At 41.9% G+C, this 20,305-nt stretch overlaps 1 protein-coding gene across 1 annotated transcript; it reads left to right on the top strand.

The window, feature by feature from the left end:
• The first annotated feature begins 1,073 nt into the window (after positions 1-1,073).
• LOC144691218 (protein ELFN1-like) lies at positions 1,074-3,777 on the top strand. The gene has a single exon (XM_078559272.1). The coding sequence runs from the start codon at positions 1,318-1,320 to the stop codon at positions 3,688-3,690; it is 2,373 nt and encodes a 790-aa protein (XP_078415398.1). The 5' UTR covers positions 1,074-1,317; the 3' UTR covers positions 3,691-3,777.
• The last annotated feature ends 16,528 nt before the right edge of the window (positions 3,778-20,305 follow it).

Raw genomic sequence — 20,305 nt, 5'->3', positions numbered from 1 at the left:
ATTAGTAATGTCTTCAAAAAATTCCAACAGGTTCGTCAAACATGATTTCCCATTCATAAACCCATGTTGACTATGCCCAATCAGATCATGATTATCCAAGTGTCCATTTATCACATCCTTTATAATAGATTCCAGCATTTTCCCTACTACTGGTATAAGGCTAACAGGTCTGTTGTTCCCTGTTTTCTCTCTCCCTCTCTTCTTAAATTGTGGTGACATTTGCTTCCAATCTGCAGGAACCATTCCAGAATCTATAGAATTTTGGAAGATGATCACCAATCCATCCATAGCTACCTCTTTCAACACTCCGGGATGTCGAATATTAAGTCCAGGGGATTATCAATCTGAAGTCCCATTAATTTCTCCAACACAACCTTCTTACTAAGATTAATTTCCTTCAACTCCTCATTCTCCCTAGTCCCTTGGAACTCTATTTCTGGGCAATTTATTGTATCTTCCTTATTGAAGGCAGACACAAAGTAATCATTTAGTTTCTCTGCCATTTCTCTCTTCCACATTACAAATTCTCCTGACTCTGCCTGTAATGGACCCATATTTGTCTTAGCCAAATGTTTCCTTTTTACATACCTATAGAAGCTTTTACAGTCCAATATGTTTTTATGCTAGTTTACATTCATATTCTATCCTCCTTTTCTTTATCAGTTTCTTGGCCCTCCTTTGCTGTATTCTAAAATCCTCCCAATCCTCAGGTTTCTGGAAACTTTATAGGCCTTTTCTTTTAAACTTACAGAATCCTTTAACTTCCTTTGTGTCTGACCCTCATGCCATAGGAAACAGCTTCTCCTTGTTTACTCTATCAAAACCTCTCACTCGGACTAATATTTTGTCTCAAAAGTCAGGTGGATAAGCATTGGAAAAATTAAGGAGGCAGCAAGTGAACATGGTGGTAAAATAAAATGGGAAACACTAGCCTGCTGATGCAGAACAGGAGCAGCTGAAAGGCAGTTAGGACTGGTTTGCTTGAAATTTAAAGTAGGAAAGCAACCTGATTAAAAATGATTTCAGATAATCTTCACTGCATTTTTCTCTGTTTTTATTTTCCAGAAAAGCAGATGAAATTATCTAAAGAAATGTTCTGCAACTACAAAGGAATCAAAAGAGAAGCTAACAGAAAGAAATCCGGAGTAGGGAAGTATCATGAATTATATGGACAAGAAAATAATGACACCTTAATTTAACAGCTACAGTTTCAAGGACAGTTTTGATTTAAGGCCCACAGAACAATTCAGCATCACTTGTTGTAGAGGTGGGTGCTATTGACAGCTCTTTGCTCACAAACCCCGAGAGCACAAGGGGATGGCTCTGCACAGTTTCACTCTCTGGGTCTCTCTAGCCTCCTTGTTTAATGCTGCTGGAGTTTATGGTGACTGCTGGCTCATTGAGGGAGAGAAAGGATTTGTGTGGCTGGCAATTTGCAGCCAAAACCAACCCCCATACGAATCCATTCCTCAGCACATCAACAGCACCATTGTGGACCTCCGGCTCAATGAGAACAAGATCAAAAGTGTCCAGTATTCCTCACTGAACAGGTTCGGAAACCTGACAGAACTCAATCTGACCAAGAATCAGATTTCCTACATCGAGGATGGAGCCTTTTCTGCCCAGTACAACCTGCGTGTTTTGCAACTGGGATTCAATAAGCTTCGGAACATCACTGAAGGAATCCTGCGGGGGCTGGGTAGGCTGGAATATCTCTATCTCCAGGCCAACCTAATTGAGGTGGTGAGTCCCAATTCCTTTTGGGAATGTCCCAATGTAATGAACATTGACCTGTCCATGAATCGGTTGCAAACATTGGAAAGTTCCACCTTCCTTGGTCTTGGCAAACTCACGACTTGTGAACTCTATGGCAACCCATTTTACTGCTCCTGCAATTTGCTGGGCTTCCTGAAATGGCTGGTGCAGTTCAACAACACCACCAGGAGCTATGATCGGACTCAATGTACATCTCCTTCAGATTTTGCTGGGTATCTTTTGCTGAACCAAGGCCACGCCAGTTCCAAGGATGCGTTGAGTGTGCTTGCCTCCATGTGTAATGAAGATCTTTATTCTATTGATCCCAGGTTCATCTTCACACAGAAACCCTCAACTACTACCGTCCCAGAAAGTCCCTGTGAAGCTGAAGATTGTCCATCAGGTGAAGAATCTACACCATTGATATCCTTTCAGACTCCCTTCATGAAGGTTGATGACACACCAGTAATAAAGTTAAAAGAGATCACCTATACAACAGCAACCCTGATGGTCCATATTCCATCCCCTATAAGGAAAGAAAACATCTTGGTACAATATAATAACAGCATGTACACAGATATAAAGAACCTTGCCACTGAAACAGAGGAAATTAAAATTGAAGAGTTAATTCCTCACACTAACTATACATATTGTGTGACTTCCATTCATAATTTGCTGAGATACAATCAAACTTGTGTAACATTCTCCACAAGGGCTAAAACCATAACAAAACCATTACCAGCCGCTTCCAATACCACTCATTACATCATGACCATTCTGGGTTGCCTCTTTGGAATAGTCATCATCTTGGGTGTAATTTATTATTGCCTACGCAAAAAAAAAGAGGAACAAGTAAAGAACAAGAAATCAGGAAACGCTAAGAAGACTATCATTGAGCTGAAATATGCCCCAGAGCTGGAGACCATCACCATCACCCAAATGGCCCAGAAGCCCGTCCCGCCCTCTGACATCATGTCATCCAGGATGCCTTTCCTGCCATCAGCAGGGGATCTGGAAGAGTACAATCTCCAGGAGGTGATTGAAAGTCCAAAACTCAGTCGAGGGAATTATATGGATGTGAGGACAGGGGAACATCCGTATCACAGAGACATCCTTGAGAGTATGTTCGGTGAAAGCCAGGACTCTGCTGCTGAGATATCGACCATAGCAAAAGAAGTGGATCAAGTGAATCTGATAATCAATAACTGCATTGATGCTCTGCAGACAGAGACCAGCTCTTTCCGAGGTCCCAGTGCTAGGGCCATGGCATCAGTGGAGCCCCAGGACTTTCTGGTTGCTGAACAGTCTCAAGGGAAATCTGGGTTCCTGTCCCCTATTTACCGGGAAAGCTACCACCCACTGAAGAGACACAGCAGTATGGATGCAGCACCCAAATGTCCCAGTATCTCATCCAACTGTTCCATGCGTAGCCCTAGGTCGGTGCGCTCTGACATCTATGCCGGTCCCAGGTACAAATCTGAGGCAAAATATATTGAAAGGACGTCTCCGACACGCAGTGCCATCCTGACTGGGACCCCGTGTCGAATTGTAAGATCAGAAACGACGCAAATGCAACCCTACAGCGACCATTCACACCTCTACGCTGGCTTGCACCATGGAGAGCGAAAGCAGGTGAGGAGTCCAAGCCCATGTGTCCTTGAAGCCCTCCCACGATCTCGATCTAGGAGGAATCTGGCCTACTCTCAGTTCTCCCCCCAGTACCACAGCGTCAGCTATGCCTCCAGCCCAGAATACTCCAGCAAACCCTCAAAGGGGGTCTGGGAGCGATACAAACCGCATGAGAAATGGCACAGGAAGGATGAATACCTCGCTGCAGGGTACGCACTGAGGAAGAAAGTACAGTTTGCAACAGATGAGGACTTGCATGATATTCTGGATTACTGGAAAGGAGTTTCCAGCCAGCACAAATCTTGATTCCTCATTCATCAAGACTAAATTGGACCAAAAAAAGGAACCTTAAAAAATCTGTTTTTACCCGATTATATTAACTTCTTTAAAGAAGAATTGAATGCACCAAGAATTCTTGAAACTGAACTTTAAAACCAGTGTAAAGGATTTCTCTATATATATATAATATATATATATTATATATATATATAATAAAAGGAAAATCCTATGCCTTGGAATATTGGATATTATTTATCGCATGACTCTGTCCTGTGACTGTGACTCACTGTAGTGTACATGGGGCATTGTTCGTTGTACAATGTACACCGTGACTGGACTGTGCCGTGTAATTGTTGCTCACACACCGCTCACACCTTGCATTGTACAGTAATATTTACCAGTAAATCTCCCCCTTCCCCCTTGCAGTTCTGTACAGATAAATTTCTATATTTGCAATGATGTTTCTGGATTTTTTCGCCTGTTTGTATCAGGTTTTAATTGCAGATTTTACAGAACAGTCTGTTTGGTTTCCAGTGAATGTCTGAATAACTGGCCCCAGAATTGGATAAAACTGGACTGGTGAAAGAAATGGACTGAATGGTTTCTTCTGTCGCACTCTCTTTCAGTATCATTGGTACAAGTCACAGGTTCTCTCAGAGAGAGTAAAGCCTTTACTGCCAATGGAGCAAAAGAAGGAAAGAGAGAAGAGTAAAAGAGAGGGAGAGAGAAAGATCGAAAGAGACAAAAACAAAGAAACAGAGGAAGTAAGAGAGAAAGAAGAAAAGAAATAAAGAGAATGAAAACAAGGAAACAAATACTTGTATTTCTGTATTGCCTTTTGTGACCACAGGATGTCCCAATGAAGTACTTTGAAGAATGGCTCTTACTGGGGAGAGATTTGATGGATAATTATCCCCCGAGGATAATTCTTCATGTCTTATTCTTGGCAATGACTTCTTCAGGCTACTTAATCTTAGGGCACATCATAGAGGTGGTCAATCTTGTTCTCATCTCCCTCACCCTCACCCAGCACTTTGATTTCCGCATACACATATATGGCTACCTCTTCAATCACATCATCATCAGTGACCTTAAGTCTGTCAAGATCTACAACTATTTCCTTTTTCCCTTCTCTCTCAAGCAAACCTTTCACTGAAGCAAACCAACCAACCATGTGGTTCAAAAAAAATTCAGCACATTTATTATTCATGTGCTAATGACTCATTTGTTTAAACTTTTAAACACACCATGGATAAAGAACACTTTGATTAGATAAAATCAGATAACACTGAATCCATTCCAGTTCAGTGCCAGACACTTATACAACACAGAATCCATTCAGATCACACCAAGCCAGATGAAATTTGCCAGCCAGGTGTTTTCATGTTATTTATTTTAAACACATAACACCCAGCCGGAGTTTCCAAAGCAAAAAAAAATCTTTCACTTATTCAGCATTTTTTTTCAGCAAGATGTAATCTTTTTTTGCTAACTGCAATGGGAACAGTGATCAGTAATAAATGCTGAAAGATACAAATAACAGCAAAGAGTGACAAAGCAGATAGTAAGAGTTATAAAAGAGGGAGGAGGAAAGAATATTGCACAAGATATCAAAATCAACAGAAGAACAATACAACTATATCAGGAAAAGGAGGTTGGTCAAGAGCAATGTGGGCCCCTTGAAAATTGATAATGGTGATGAAAATGAAGAAATAGTGAACATGCTGAATTAATTACTTTGCATCAGTATTTACAGTAGGGAAAGAGGTCAGCATGCTGGATATCCCAAGGAAACTAATGATGAATCAGGGGCAGTGACTCACCAAAATTAATACAAGTGAGAAAACAGTAATGAAGAAAATAATGACACCAAAGAGTGACAAATCCCCAGGGCCAGATGGTTTACATCCCATGAAGTAAGTGAGAACATTGCAGGTGCCCTAACTATAATCTTCCAAAGTTCTCTTGATTCAGGAAACATTCTCCTTTAGACTGGAAAATTGTATGTCACTCCGCTATTTAAGAAAGGTGAGAAATGAAAACCTGGGAATTACACACCAGTTACTAACATCTATTGTTGTGAAATTACTAGAGTTTATAATTAAGGATAGGGTGACTTTGAAATTTTTCAGCTGATCAGAAAGAGCCACTATGGATTTATGAAGGAACTTAATTGAATTTTTTGAAGAGGTGACTAAAGTAGCGGACAGGCGAATGTCAATGGATATCATTTATATGGTCTTGCAGAAGGCATTTGATAAAGTTACTCATAAGAGACTGTCAGCTCAAGTTGGCACTTATGGAACTGAAGGCAAAGTATTGACCTGCTGAGTGTTAGGAGACAGAGATAGGGATAACAGGCACGCACTTTTATTGTAATGATGTGACCAGTGGTACCCCAGAAGGGTCTGTTTTGGGGTCACAAACTATTCATCGTATTCATTAAGGACTAGATGATGGGATAGAAAGTCACATATCTAAATTTGCTGATGGCATTGTAAGCAGCATGGATGGAATCATAACATTGCAAAGCAATATTGATAGATCAAGTGAAAAAATAAAACTGTGGCAAATGAATTTCAATGTAGGCAAATAAGAGGTCATCTACTTTGGGCCTAAAAACAGATAGAACTGGATACTTTCTAAATGGTCAAAAAATATTACCAGTTGAGGTCCAGAGAAATTTGGGGGTCCAGCTATATCGATCATTAAAATGCCATGAACGGATACAGAAAATAAACAAAAAGGCTACTGGAATGTTAACCCTTACATCTGGAAGACTAAAATACAAGAGGGTAGCAGTCAGGACATCCATTGACATTCGCCTGTCCGCTACTTTAGTCACCTCTTCAAAAAATTCAATTAAATTCATCAGGCATGACATTTCCTTCATGAATCCATAGTGGCTCTTTCAGATCAGCTGAAAATTTTCAACGTGCTCAATCACCCTATCCTTAATTATAAACTCTAGTAATTTCACAATAGATGTTAGTAATTGGTGTGTAATTTCCAGGCTATACAAAACCCTGGTGAGACCATATCTGCACTACTTTGAACAGTTCTGGGCACCATATCTCAGGAAGACTTTATTGGCTTTGGAGGAAGTTCATTGTAGGTTTACCAGAATGATCCTGCACTCGAAGGATTAAGTCATGAGGAGTGATTGCACAAACTACGGTTGCATTCCCTCAAATTTAAAAGGTTAAGGGTGATCTGGTTGAAGTTTTCAAAATATTATGGGGAACAGATAGGGTAAAGAGGGAGAAGGGCTAAGGGGCATAGTGTGAAGATTAGAGCCAGATTTTTCAGGAGTGAAATTACAAAATACTTCTATAGACAAAGAGTGGTAAAAGTTCGGAACTCTCTTCCACAAATGACAACTGTTAATGTTGAATCTGAGAATATAGATTTTTTGATAACCAAAACAATTAAGGGATATGAGGCAAAGGCGGATTAGATCAGCCATGATCTCATTGGATGACAGAACAGACTTGACGGGCTAAATAGCCTACTCCTGCTTCTAAGTTCCTGAATCAGATACTAAGTAATTGCAGCTAACCCAGTGAAAACTTTTGGTCATGATGATCTAAAGAGAGGAAAATATGAGCATTTACCTGAACTTCACAGAGGAGATGCTCATCCTACACCAGAGTGCTGTCTTATGATGGGTTTACACTCCCAAATCATCTGCAACTGTTTTGTAACCAACTGTTAGCAGATGCCCAAAGTGGTCCTGGGCAAAATTTTCTCATTCCTCAAAGTTCCAGCATACCTAGTTTCTTCTCCATCTTTCTCTCTCCTCTCCCCCTCTCCCCTAACTTAGCAAAAATGAGAAACATTACATGACATGGCAATCTTATTCATCTACCTGTGCCCTACTAATAGGTCAAATAAGAGGTCATCTACTTTGGATCTAAAAAAAGGATAGAATGGGTACTTTCTAAATTGTCAAAAGCTAGTACCAGTTGAGGTCCAAAGAAATTGGGAGTCCAGGTACATAGATCATTAAAATGTCATGAATGGGTACAGAAAATAAAAAAAAAGCCACTGAAATGCTGGTCCTTACACCTAGGGGACTAAAATACAAGGTGGTAGCAGTCCCATGGAGGGTCTGCTGTAGTATTCTGGGCTGGAGTCATACCTGACGCTGTGGTACTGGGGGGAGAACTGAGAGTAGGCCAGATTCCTCCTGGATCGAGATTGTGGGAGGGCTACAAGGACATCATGCTGCACAACTTCCAAAATTCTTTGTTTTCAAACACATTTTACTTTCTATTGTTTCCCTGTTCAGTTTCTTCCTCCAGCATATTGCTGTGGCGAAAATAATGACACTGGGCTGACATGATCACACCTCCTGGATCAAAGAGGGGGGGGCCTTTAATCACTGTATATTAATCATAACTGGATGTGTCTGCATAAGTGCCAAAAGGGTCAGTGGGGCCAATAAGGCCTACTCCTTCCCATGCGCTATGTGTTTCGTGCTCTGTTATGAATTCATCTCCCAAAGAAAGTAGATAAACATGGGTTAAACTTGCATCGCCTGATATCATTCTCATGAAGTAAAAATCTTCTTGATGCATTACTAATGTTTGATTTGTAAATTTGCCTTCATTCTCTCCTATCCTGAAAGCACTGAGTTATTCTGGGATATATCTCTATAGACGTAGGTACACGTCTGCCACCTCACTCAATCAATCATTATGAACTTTAACAATGGCTAGTGATAGGATTTTGGATCCTTGGTGGCATGGGGTGAGAGGGTGGTGTGGGAGGTTGGGCAGGTAGATATCTCCAGCAAGCTCAATACTGTTCTCACTCAATATTAGTACATGGTCCTTTCAGAAGGAGGCCATTAGATATTATTGGAGAGGCAGTTCTCCTTGATTTTTCCCCTTCCCTCACTCTCTTAAAGCCCAGAGAAGTAAAGGCCAGTTGTAATAGGTTCTTTGCTAACTCATTATTAACTCAACTTAGTCTCTGTATCACTCAGTAACACCATACATTGGCCAACTGAACTGGGAGGGGTGTAATCTGATTGATAGAAATGCTGTGGTTGTCCTTGATGGCAATTGAGCATGTTAATCAGAACCCTCCACTCCTTTATTCCAACCAAGGGATGGAAAATGGTGCTGCATGTGGGAAAAACCACATAATGATTGGAGAATTAATATCAGCAAGAATCCTTGGGAGGACAACAACAAGGTGCATTTATATAGTGCCTTTAATGGTGTAAAACTTCTCAAGGCATTTCACAAAACTTGACATCGAGCCACATAAAGAGGTAGTAGGACAAATGACCAAATGCCTGGTCAAAAAGGTAGGTTTTAAGCAGCATCTTTGGGAAGGAGAGAGATGTGGAGAGGTTTAGGGGAGGAATTCCAGAGCTCATGGCCTAGTCAGCAGAATATGCAGCCATTCCTTAAAACTACAAGGCAAATCAAGAATTTGTGATGCTGACCTTGGGTTGTAGATTGTGCAAAGGAAGGCTCATTGAGGTAAACAATCTGACAATGTTAAACTCTAGGAAAGGAATAAGCAGAATTGGAAGTGTAGTGGTAATGTCACTGGACTAGTAATCCATGAGGCCCAGGCTAATGCCACGGGAACACAGGTTCAAATTCCACCACAGCAGCTGGTGGAATTTAAATTCAATTAGTAAATCTGGGATATCAAGTTAATCTCAGTAATGGTGACCATGAAACTATCATTGACTGTTGTTAAAAACCCACCTGGTTCACTAATGCCCTTTAGGGAAGGAAATCTGCCATCCTCACCTGATCTGGCCTACATGTGACTCCAGACCCACAACAACTAGCAAGCCACTCAGTTCAAGTGTAATGAGGAATGGGCAACAAATTCTGGGCTTGCCAGCAGCGCCCACATTCCATGAAAGAACAAAGAGAAGAAAATCAGGGAGGGAGCGTAACAAGTTTTGATTTGAATGCAGCGTGGAGGAAAATAGGCAGTCCATAACTATGCTCTGAAATGCAGGAGAGGACTGTCTTGCAGTGCGCTGGCTTCAGTTCAACTGTTCTAACAGCAATAAAACAAATGAAGCACAGCACATGTGTCACATACCAGGTTAGTAAACAGTTTCTCAGAGCGCAGTACAATGATGGAATAATTGCAGTGGGGTGTTTTATCTCCAAGACTTGTCATCGACAATTGTAACAATTAATAACTCATTCACCACATAAAAAAGCATTTGTCGTGGCTGCTACAATAGGTTCCCTCCTGGTGTAAAGCTGCCAGATGGTGACTTTCTTTGCAGCTGTGCAGAATGAAAGGGAGACAATAAGTGCGGGCTCAGCAAGCCTGGAGGAGAGTGGGACAAGGGAGCAGGGATCACGCAGAGATAACGAAAATAGTTCCTCCTTGTCTGACATTGTGAAGAAATGAACCAGGGATGTTAATTTGGTGTCACCTTCCCTGTTTAACAGGCGGTTGGTTTCTCAGTTGATACCAAACTCCACTTTGAGAGAGTCACCTAGTTAATCTTCCCTCTAATAGGGGGTGCATGGGAGGGACACGCTGACAGAAATAATCAAACTGTGCTCTCCATTTGTTTATAATGGGGGCATGGTTTGAGATGAGCAAATGAAGGGCATTCGGCTGGTGGGAAATCTAAGGCCTTCATATATCACGAGATGGAGAAAACAATGAAGGTTTAGCTCCAGAGAGAAGGGAAACAGCATAAAACAGGGTAGTTATTAAAAGAAGTAAAGGACTTGCAATTATATAATGCCTTATCCAACTTCATGTTGTCCCAAAATGCTTTACAGCCAATGAAATACCTTTGTAGTCACTGGTGCAATGTAGAAAAACCAGTCAATTTGCATAGTAAGGTCCCACAAACAATGTTACAATGACAAGATCATCTGTATTGGTGATGTTAGTTGAGCAAAAAGTATTGGCCAGGAGAACTCCTCTGCTGTTCTTCAAGATGGTACAATGGAATCTGTTACATCTACCTGTGAGAGCAGACCAGGCCTCAAATTAACACCTTATCTGAATGACTGCACCTCTGATAGTAGAGCAGTTATGCACTGAAAGTCAGTCTAGATAGTTATGCTAAAGTCTCTGGAATTGAAACAACAATCTTATAACTCAGAGGTGAGAATGTTACACACTGAGCCATAGTTGGCAACACTGACATAATGAAGTATCTGTATCGCTGAGTTAAAATGGACTGTGAAAATCCATAATCTGGAAGCGATATGACTTGGAGTGCTGAATTTAGAGAAGTTTCTAGAAAGGAAAGCTCCAAACTTACGCTTTTTTTAAACAGGTGGCAGAGTAAATTTGTCACAATTGTTGGTTAATAATACCAAAATATATATTCATCAGAGGAAGGGACACTGGGATTTAATGGCAGATGTAGAACACCCAGGTGGGTTGTCCTAGGTGGCAGGTGCAAAGACTTCTGCTAATAGAACCATTACAGCCTTATTAAGCCATTTGACCCATCGAGTCCATGCTGGCACTCTGTAGAGCAATCCAGTCAGTCCAATTCCCCCTCTCTATCCCCATTCACCATGCAATTTTATTTCCTCAAGTACCCAACTAATTTCCTTTTGAAATCATCCATTGACTCTACTTCCACCACCCTTGTAAGCAGCAAGTTCCACATCATTAAGAGTCACTGTGTGAAAAAGTTCTCCCTCGCAACCCCCTGCATCTCTTGCTCAAAGTCTTAAATACATGTCTTCTAGTCCTTGTACCATCAGCTAATGGGAACAGCTTTTCTTTATCTTATCTAAACCTCTCATAATCTTGTATACCTCTATCAAATCTCCCCTCACCCCAAGGAGAATAAATCTCTCTTTTACTCTAAGGAGAACAACATCAGCTTCTTGAACCTAACCTTCGGGCCAAAACTCTGGAACCATTCAGCAACAACAACCTGTATTTATATAGCATCTTTAACTTAGTAAAATATCCCAAGGCACCTGACAGGAGCGTAATCAAAGGGTGATGCTCAAGGATAGATGACCAAGCACCTGGCCAAAAAGGTAGATGTTAAGTAAAGTTCTAAAGGAGAACAGAGAGGTAGAGAGTGAGGGAACTCCAGATCTTAGATTCTAGATGGTTGAGGCCATGGCCACCAATGGTGGGACAAAGGAAGTGGGCGACAGACAATCCCTCCCTTCAGCTTTATCTCAGCAGAGCACATGGCAGTCTGATTTTCAGTACAAGCTCTTATGACTTTGATAATGATGTCGTTAAACTACCAACAGCTACTGACAAAGTCTAAGCACTGTGATCCAGAGTTAACATACTGAACCCTAAATAAGTAACATGATATCTTGCTCAGCCCAGCTTCCACTGTAGGTTATTTCCTGATAGGTGGCTGGTTTATTTAGAATCATACAATCTTATAGCACAGGAGGAGGCCATTCGACCTACTGAGCCTGTGCTGTCTCTTTGAAAGAGCTAACCAATTTGTCTCATTTCCTGCTCTTTCCTCATAGCCCACCCTGCAAATTTCTTATCCTTCACATATCCAATACTTGGTGCATTTCGATCTTCAACTTAAATGAGCTATTTGGCAGTGGAATTCTTCACTGCAGATTTTATCAATGACCGCAAAGTGGAAGGAGGTAAGTCCCTGTACCTATATAAATGGCCCCTAACTGTATGCGAAAAAAATATATGGCGTTAAAAGGGCAGTGAATTGAATTGTTGCCCAATCCTAATCCTGTGGTTTGACAATTTCCGTGTGCAATGTTCAAGGATCGTGGGGGGGATCTCTCCTTAAGTATAAACAAATGCACGGAGGTTTGAGGAAGGAGGTTCTGGGAGGATCTCACGAAATAAGTAGGAGTGGATCAGGTCGAGGAGGCCTAAACTTACCTCATGGGGGCCGGAGCTGCTTCTCCTACCACACCTTCCTCTTCTGACCTGTCAAGGGGCCAAGATGCAGAAAGGACACCCCCACCATATGAGCAGCTAAAATTGCAATCAGGGCCTGGTGACGCCATCAACCCCAATGACGTCACTCAATGTCGGCTGATGTCATTGTGGCCCTATAACATCATCCGATCCCAATCCGCACATTTAAAAAATGACTTCAAACAGGCGGTTTAACCGAAATTAGAAATGGTGGGATCTGGGCGGGTAAATCAATTGATGGATTTTAATTGCTTATTTTATAGACTCATTGCATCTGCCCGGTTTTCGCCAAGGTGGAGGGGTTAAAAACCACGTACCAACGGGTTAAACTTTCAGCTACTGGTCCTTTTACAAGCTTTCTGTTACACAGCATTTTTAACTGAGCAGCAAAACACTGGGAGAATGTTTACTTGTACTCAGTGCTGCCCCTTACTGACTCAATACACAGCAACTTCTACCACCTTAATATTCTAGAAACTGTGACTAAGACCAGATAACACAATGACACGTGTAAAAGGTTAGGTGTTGTGGTGTTAATGGCTTGGGGCTGAGAGGCCTTGATGTACATGCTAACAAGACCTTTGATTAATGAGATTAACAGATGAAGGTGAAACCTGGGAGAGTGCAACAGGTTTTTGATCTATCCATTTTAAGGGCAAGAAATTTCCATTTTTTAATATCATATCATTTTGCAGTCAGTACAGGATGTTTCGAAAGGAAGAACAACATTTACACCTGGGTGGGCATTGCATGTATATTACTGGCACATTAGTATAGTGAAGGTCTGGGTTGATGGTATCCCTGCAATTGTTTGAACAGGAGCTCATCAGATCTTGTGCTCGCTTCCCTGATGTCCCTCTACATGCACTACCTGCAGTCCTGTTTGGGAACTGGAACATTTTTCTGGAGTCAGCACGACTAATTATAGCACATCAAATGGTATCCGAGTTGAGACCAGCTAATTCTCCATGGACCAGATCTGCTGCCCTGTAGAGGCTCAATTACTAAGGGGTGCGCAGCAAGCTACAACAATAATTTGAATTTATATAGCACCTTTAACATAGTAAAACATCCAAAAGCAGTTCACTGGAGCATCATCAGACAATGTGTTGATACCAAGCCATATAGGGAGGTGACCAAATGCCTAGTCAAAGAGGTAGGATTTAAGCAGGAGGGAGGAATGGAGAGATTTGGGGAAGGAATTCCAGAGCGTTGGACCTCAACAACTGAAGGCACGGAGTGATTAAAATCAGCACAAGAGATCAGAATTGGAGGAATGCAAATGGAAGGTTGTGGGGCTGGAGGACATTACAGAGATAGGGAAGGGTAAAGCCATGGAGGCACTTAAACACAAAGATGATATCTTCTTACAGATCAAACGTAAAGAAGCTACAGCGTAAGTGGGCTGGAGCTGTAAAGCAACATACTGGTTTAGGGATCATGCAATCATTACTACTTCACATATTTCTAATAGGATTAGAAAGCTCCTGATCACCTACAACTGACTCCTGAAAAAAATAGAGATTCAGCAGACCAGCAATGTTGAGTTGCACCAAACAACTAATAAGATTGGCCTGTATCCACATATGGCCTTAGTCATGCACTGATTAACTTGACAGACGCAGGTACCATCTTTTCAGCTCTAAGACCTACTCGAACAGGGTGCTGATGTTACAAGTGAAGGGAGAACAGCCTGTGTTGAGGCCTCAAAAGATAGGCCTGCCATGTCCCTAATTGGCAACCATGGCCTTGAAAGGGCTATCATGTTGTCTCCTGTTTAAGAAGCCATTTTTCCTGCACCAGGCTGATGCCCCTTTAATGAGCTTTGTCATGTACAATTCTGTGATGGAACAAGGGAGTGGTTTGAAAGTGTCACCCTTTTTGCGATCAGTTAATGGCAGGAATCAAATCTGGAGCCATCTGAAATCCCAGAAATAATTGTGAGTCAAAAGATGAAAGGTAGGGAGGAGCTTAAAACAATTCCAACAACCAGGGAAATGGTACTGAGGAAATTATTAGAATTGAAAGCTGATGAGTCCCCCGGTACTGATGGACCTCATCCTAGGGCCTGAAAAGGAATGGCTGCTGAGATAGTAGTAGATGTATTGATTGTAATTTTCCAAAATTCCCCAGATTCTGGAAAGGTCCCATTAGATTAGAAATAACGAATTTAACTCCTCTATTCAAGAAAGGCAGAGGAGTGGGGTGGGGGGGAGAGAGACTGAAAGCAGGAAAGTTCTGCCTGTTAGCTTTAACATCTGTCATAGGGAAAATGCTAGAATCTGTTATTAAGGAGGTTATAGCAGCTAAGGTACATAGAAAATCTCAATGAAATCAGGCAGTGTCAATATGGTTTTCTGAAAGAGAAAACATGTTTGACTAGCTTATTAGAGTTCTTCGAGAAAGTAACAAGCAATGTGGATAAAGGGGTACCTGTGGATGTGGAGTATTTAGATTTCCAGAGGGAATTTGACAAAGTGCCACATCAAAGATTACTACACAAAATAAAAGCTCATGGTATGGGGGGTTACATATAAGCATGGATAGAGGATTGATTAACTAACAGGAAAACAGTAGGCATAAATGGGTCATTTTTGGGTTGGCAAGATGTAACGAGTGGAGTGCCACAGGGATCAGTGCTGGGGCCTCATTCGTTTACAATCTATGTCAATGATTTGGATGACTGGATCGAATGTATGATTGCTAAATTTGCTGATGACACAAAGATAGGTAGGAAAGTAACTCATGAAGAGCTCATAGAGTTTGCAAAAGGATATTGTTAGGTTAAGTGAGTGAGTGGGCAAAAATTTGGTAGATGAGTATAATGTGGGAAAATCTGAACTTGTCCATTTTGGCAGGAAGAATAGAAAAGCTGCATATTATTTAAATGGAGAGAGATTGCTGTACTCTGAGGTAAAGAGGGATCTGGTTGTTCTGATACATGAATCACAGGAAGTTAGTATGCAGGTACATCATGAGATTAGGAAGGCAAGTAGAATGTTGTCATTTATTGCAAGGGGAATGGAATATAAAAGTAGGGATGTTTTGCCACAGTTGTACAGGGCATTGTTGAGACCAGAGTTCTGTGTACAGTTTTTGTCTCCTTATTTAAGAAAGGACATAATTGCATTAGCAGCAGTTCAGAGAAAGTTTTCTCAGCTGAACCTTCTGGGGGTTTGGGGGGTAATGCTTATATGAAGAAAGGTTGGACAGTTTGGGCCTGTATCCATTGGAGTTTAGAAGAATGAGAGGTGATCTTATTGAAACATAAGATCCCAAGGGGACTTGACAGAGTGGATGCTAAAAGGATGTTTCCGCTTGTGGGAGAGGCTAGAACGAGGGGACACAGTTTAAAAATAAGGGGTCTCCCATTTAAAACAGAGATGAGGAGAATTTCTTTCTCTCAGAGGGCTGTTAGTCTGGGAAGAGTGCTACCCACTGAGTCACAGGGGACACCTACATTTCTTTCTATCAATCTTCATTAGGGAATGAAGGGAAATTTAGCCCAGGGGTTCCAGAGATAAAAGTATAATGCACTAACACACTATGCTCAGTAACTAGTGAACTAACACTAGTTCATGTAGTTTCAAATAGAAAATGATAGGACTAAATTTATAACGAACAGTGTAGTAATGATAATCTTGCCACTGCTCATAATATCAGCCATGCATTTCACTGATACAATAAATGTGTTATTGTTTATGCAGATCAATAAAATAAGAAAGGAAGACATTCAGCCTAATGAGGCTAACTGGGAACAGAGAGAAGCATCTTCCTGTCTGTGTGTCGTTATTCAGATATGAATTCTGACAGCATTTCCTTTTATCCACGTTTTATGACAAGGATAAAGATTATTAAGCAACAGTCATAAGAATTTAAGAAATAGGATCAGGAGTAGGCCATATGACCCCTTGAGTCTGCTCCACCATTCAGTGTGAACAATTGCTGATCTTCTACTTCAACTCCGCTTTCCCCTTCTATCCCCATTCCTTGATTCCCTACATGTTAAAAAATCTATTGATCTCACTCTTGAATATATTCATCGACTGAGCATCCAAAGCCTCTGCAGTAGAGACTTTAAAAGATTTACGATGCTCTGAGCAAAACATTTTCTCCTCGTGCATACACAATGGCCTAGAAAATTAGAAACTGGTGACAAACGGCACCAAAATTACTGACATAAAAGCAGAATACTGCTGAAAATCTGAAATTAAAACAGAAAATTTTAGGAACACAACAGATCAGGCAGCATCTGTGGAGAGAGAAAGAGATTTAATGTTTCAGTTTGATCACCTTACTTTACATTCATCAAGAGAGGATACTAGGCATTTAAGAAGGTAGAATATTTACTTACATGAATTAAAGTTCAGCTGGATCTAACAAAACCATTTATTAGACCGCAACCCAACTTTCCATCTTAAGCCTCAATCCCTTTGCTCTCCAGAAATGCATCCAATTGCCTCTAGAACCCAATGTTCCTGTTATTTAAAGAGACCTTCGCTTATTCCACTACTTTGAGTGGATAAGTTCCACCGACTTTTCCTTCTCACTTCCAGCTTCCCAATTATTAAATTGTGTCTCCTGGTATTCTGACTCCTCACAGTAGTGAATAAATTACTCCACACGAACCACCCTTCTCCAACTAACATCACCAACATATCATAAGAACATAGCATATCACAGTGCAGAAGGCCATTTGGCCCATTGAGTCTGTGCTAGCTTTTTCAAAGAGCAATCCAGTCAGCCCTACACCCCTGCTCTTTCTCCATATCCCTGCAATTCTTTCTCCTTCAAGCATTTATTCAAATTCTTTTTGAAAGCTACTACTGCATTTGTTTCCACCACCCTCTCAGGCAGTGCATTCCAAATCCAAACCGCTCATTGCTTAAAATGCTTTTCCTCGTGTCGTCTCTGGTTCATTGCCAATCAGCTTAAATGTGGGCCTATGTACCTGGCATCGCACCAGCACCAGCCTTATAAGAAATCCTATAAATTGGGCCCTAGCCATTTGCTCACCTTGCAAGCTTGATATAGAAGTCGAGCTATCAAATCTAACCTGTGGGATAATGGTTATTCTGAACAGATCATTATAAGTCATTGTTCGTTTTGTATCACATAAACATGCAAATGGGCCAAAGGCCAACAATTTCTAACCTGAGAAGTGCCCGGTTGACTTCAAATTAGCCTGGAATGGCAAAGGCTGGGATTTGTGTCTGCTGGCGTCAGGCGTGTTTGGTGGCGTGAGCAGACAATATGGCGAGAAGGCCAAAAATCAGTTTCACAATGGCGTGAAGCCAGTTTGCGATCATCCACTCAGCCTGTCGATGGCGGGCTGTATTTCTCACCATCAGACGTTGGGACCCTCATTGCAATACATCAGCATATCATTATAGGGTCAGCCCGCTGGATCCATCCCCCCTCAATGGATTGTCTGCCCATTCCCACCAAAGTGTTTCACAACAGCATATATAAGGTGTGCACTTTGCACGCTGCACTTTGCTCGGGACTTCAAGGTTTGTTTGCCTACCTCGCTTCGGTCAGAACTCACAGTCATCAGCGCCAGACTTCATAGACAGCACCACATCACTTTTAGGGGAGCTCACAGGCAGGTCTCTACCTACCTATGTGGATGGCTTTTCAATTGCTGCAGGGCTAGGGCTTGCTTGGGGAAGGGGGAGAAGTGATCTCAGACAAGGGAAGAGGCTGCAGGGACAAGGGCTGTACTGCGGAAGGAGGGTATCCCAGGGGGTGGGGGGTGGGGGGGGGGAGGTAAGTGGCCTCAGGATGTTTAGGGCTGAGGAGGTCTCCAGAGGAGATGAGGCCAGATGGACATATGAGGGAATGAGTGGTGATGTCCCTTGAGCTGGCAGTGAATGAGATGACAGTGAATGTGTGATGGGTTTGAGTATGTGGGTTTAGAGTGATGAGATGGTTGCCTTACCCTGGCTGCATGGATGAGATCATTCATCCTCTATCTGTATTGGATGGCCAACCTCTTCTGTGCAGCATTGGCACTGATCACCACTGCCATCGCCTACCAAGCCAGAGTGGTAATGTTTCTGCCCCTCCTGCGGCCAGAGTGGGAGTAGAGGACATCAAAGCAGGCCTCCATGGCATCCAAAAGGTGCTCGAGGGCTGCAGACTTCTTGACTTTCGGGGCCATGCCTTCTTTGCCCTGGGCTGGAAGCACTGAGCGTGGCTGTACTTTAACTGATGTCTGGCGTGATGAAGCGGCGAGGTGGCGTGTGGCAGGCAAACCGGAGCCCGCCTGCCATCAAAATGGTGTGTATCCCGGGAATGAATAATTAACATGGCAGGTTTGGGACAATATGGCTGCTGGTGGGTAAAACATAGTTTTTCTCACCCGCTACCGCACTTGGTGCAAATCTAGGACAATTCCACCCAAAGTATCCCAAATTTGAACAACAGGTTAAGCAAGCCATTTCAGGCTGCTACTGTGCAGTGGCTACGTGAGTGGTATTTTCCACCAATAGGATGCTGCCGTGAGTCCAAAAAAAAATTGTTCTGCCTACCATGCAACATCTTTATTAATTTCAGTGCCTGTGCGATGCCAGGTACCTAGAACATACATTCCAATGATTTGCCGATCGAATCATACAGCGTGTTCCTTTGGTTGTTTGTAACAGGCAGAGTACAGACTACTTAACCAGCTGGCATTTGCAAAGCCCAAAACAAAATGTCCACTGTTAGATGTAATTCTGCAATTGGGCAACACTTATGAAATGATTTTGAGTGTGCTAATAGCTACACTAATAGCCAATTTAAGATAAATAGTCGAGCTTGTAATGATGCTCATTTATGCTTGCTAGAAGTGACATACATTCATACCCAGGGACCCGTTCTCTGCAAACAAAATAATATGTTGAAGTCTCGCGCCTTTTTTGAATTACATGGGAGCTTGGGGAGCCTATAATTCCCCGTTGCTTTCCCTTTGGCAATGTCTCAGCCAATCAGAGTTGAGTTGCCAACTCCTGTAGTATAACTTGTTGTGATCGTTTGAAATTTGGCATGCATGTGTTTGTCCTGATGATTGCAAGATGAAAAGCTTCGGCAACATGTCTCTCTTTTCAGCAATATTCAAGTTCTGTACTGCCAAGTGACTGTTTCATTCAATAAAAACCTTTTCTGCAGTGAACAGTTTTCTCCACTCCTGCACTGCAGCCAAGTCTCCATTACCTGACAATTCATCACATCTGACCTCTGAAATCGTCCGTTGGGAGGCTAGACAACCTTTAGAAGAAAAGATTTACATTTATTTTTTTAAATTATATTTGTTCTTGGGCCATCTAAGGCTATCTGTTACTTGCTCATCCTGCTTTCTACCCTTAATGTCACCATTAGCACATTCCATAGCTAATATCACCACTGTCAACACCCCTTTGTCCTTTTGTCAATGACATCTTTGGCAATCTCTTCTTAGCCTCCACCTATCACTGGCCCTCTATCCAGCTCTACCTGTCCCACCCCCTCAACCAGTTTGTATTTCACCTCATTTCTATATTTCCTCAGTTCTGAAGAATAGTCATACAGACTCGAAACATTAACCGTATTCTTCTCCACAGATGCTGTCAGACCTGCTGAGATTATTTTATCATTAATTTATGGGATGTAGGTATCGCTGGGTAGGCTGTCATTTATTGTTCACCCATAATTACCCTTGAGAAGGTGGTGCTGAGCTGCCTTCTTGAACTGCTGCAGTCCATGTGGTGTAGGTGCACCCACAGTGCTG

Source organism: Cetorhinus maximus, chromosome 15 (assembly GCF_964194155.1).
Source record: "Cetorhinus maximus chromosome 15, sCetMax3.hap1.1, whole genome shotgun sequence".
NCBI classification, from domain to species: domain Eukaryota; kingdom Metazoa; phylum Chordata; class Chondrichthyes; order Lamniformes; family Cetorhinidae; genus Cetorhinus; species Cetorhinus maximus.
Note: the sequence above shows the minus strand (reverse complement) of the source record. Positions and strands in the feature narration are given on the sequence as shown.

Bases quoted from the DNA above. Each gene is read 5' to 3' on its own strand.
- LOC144691218 (XM_078559272.1), top strand. From the start codon at position 1,318: ATGGCTCTGCACAGTTTCACTCTCTGGGTCTCTCTAGCCTCCTTGTTT.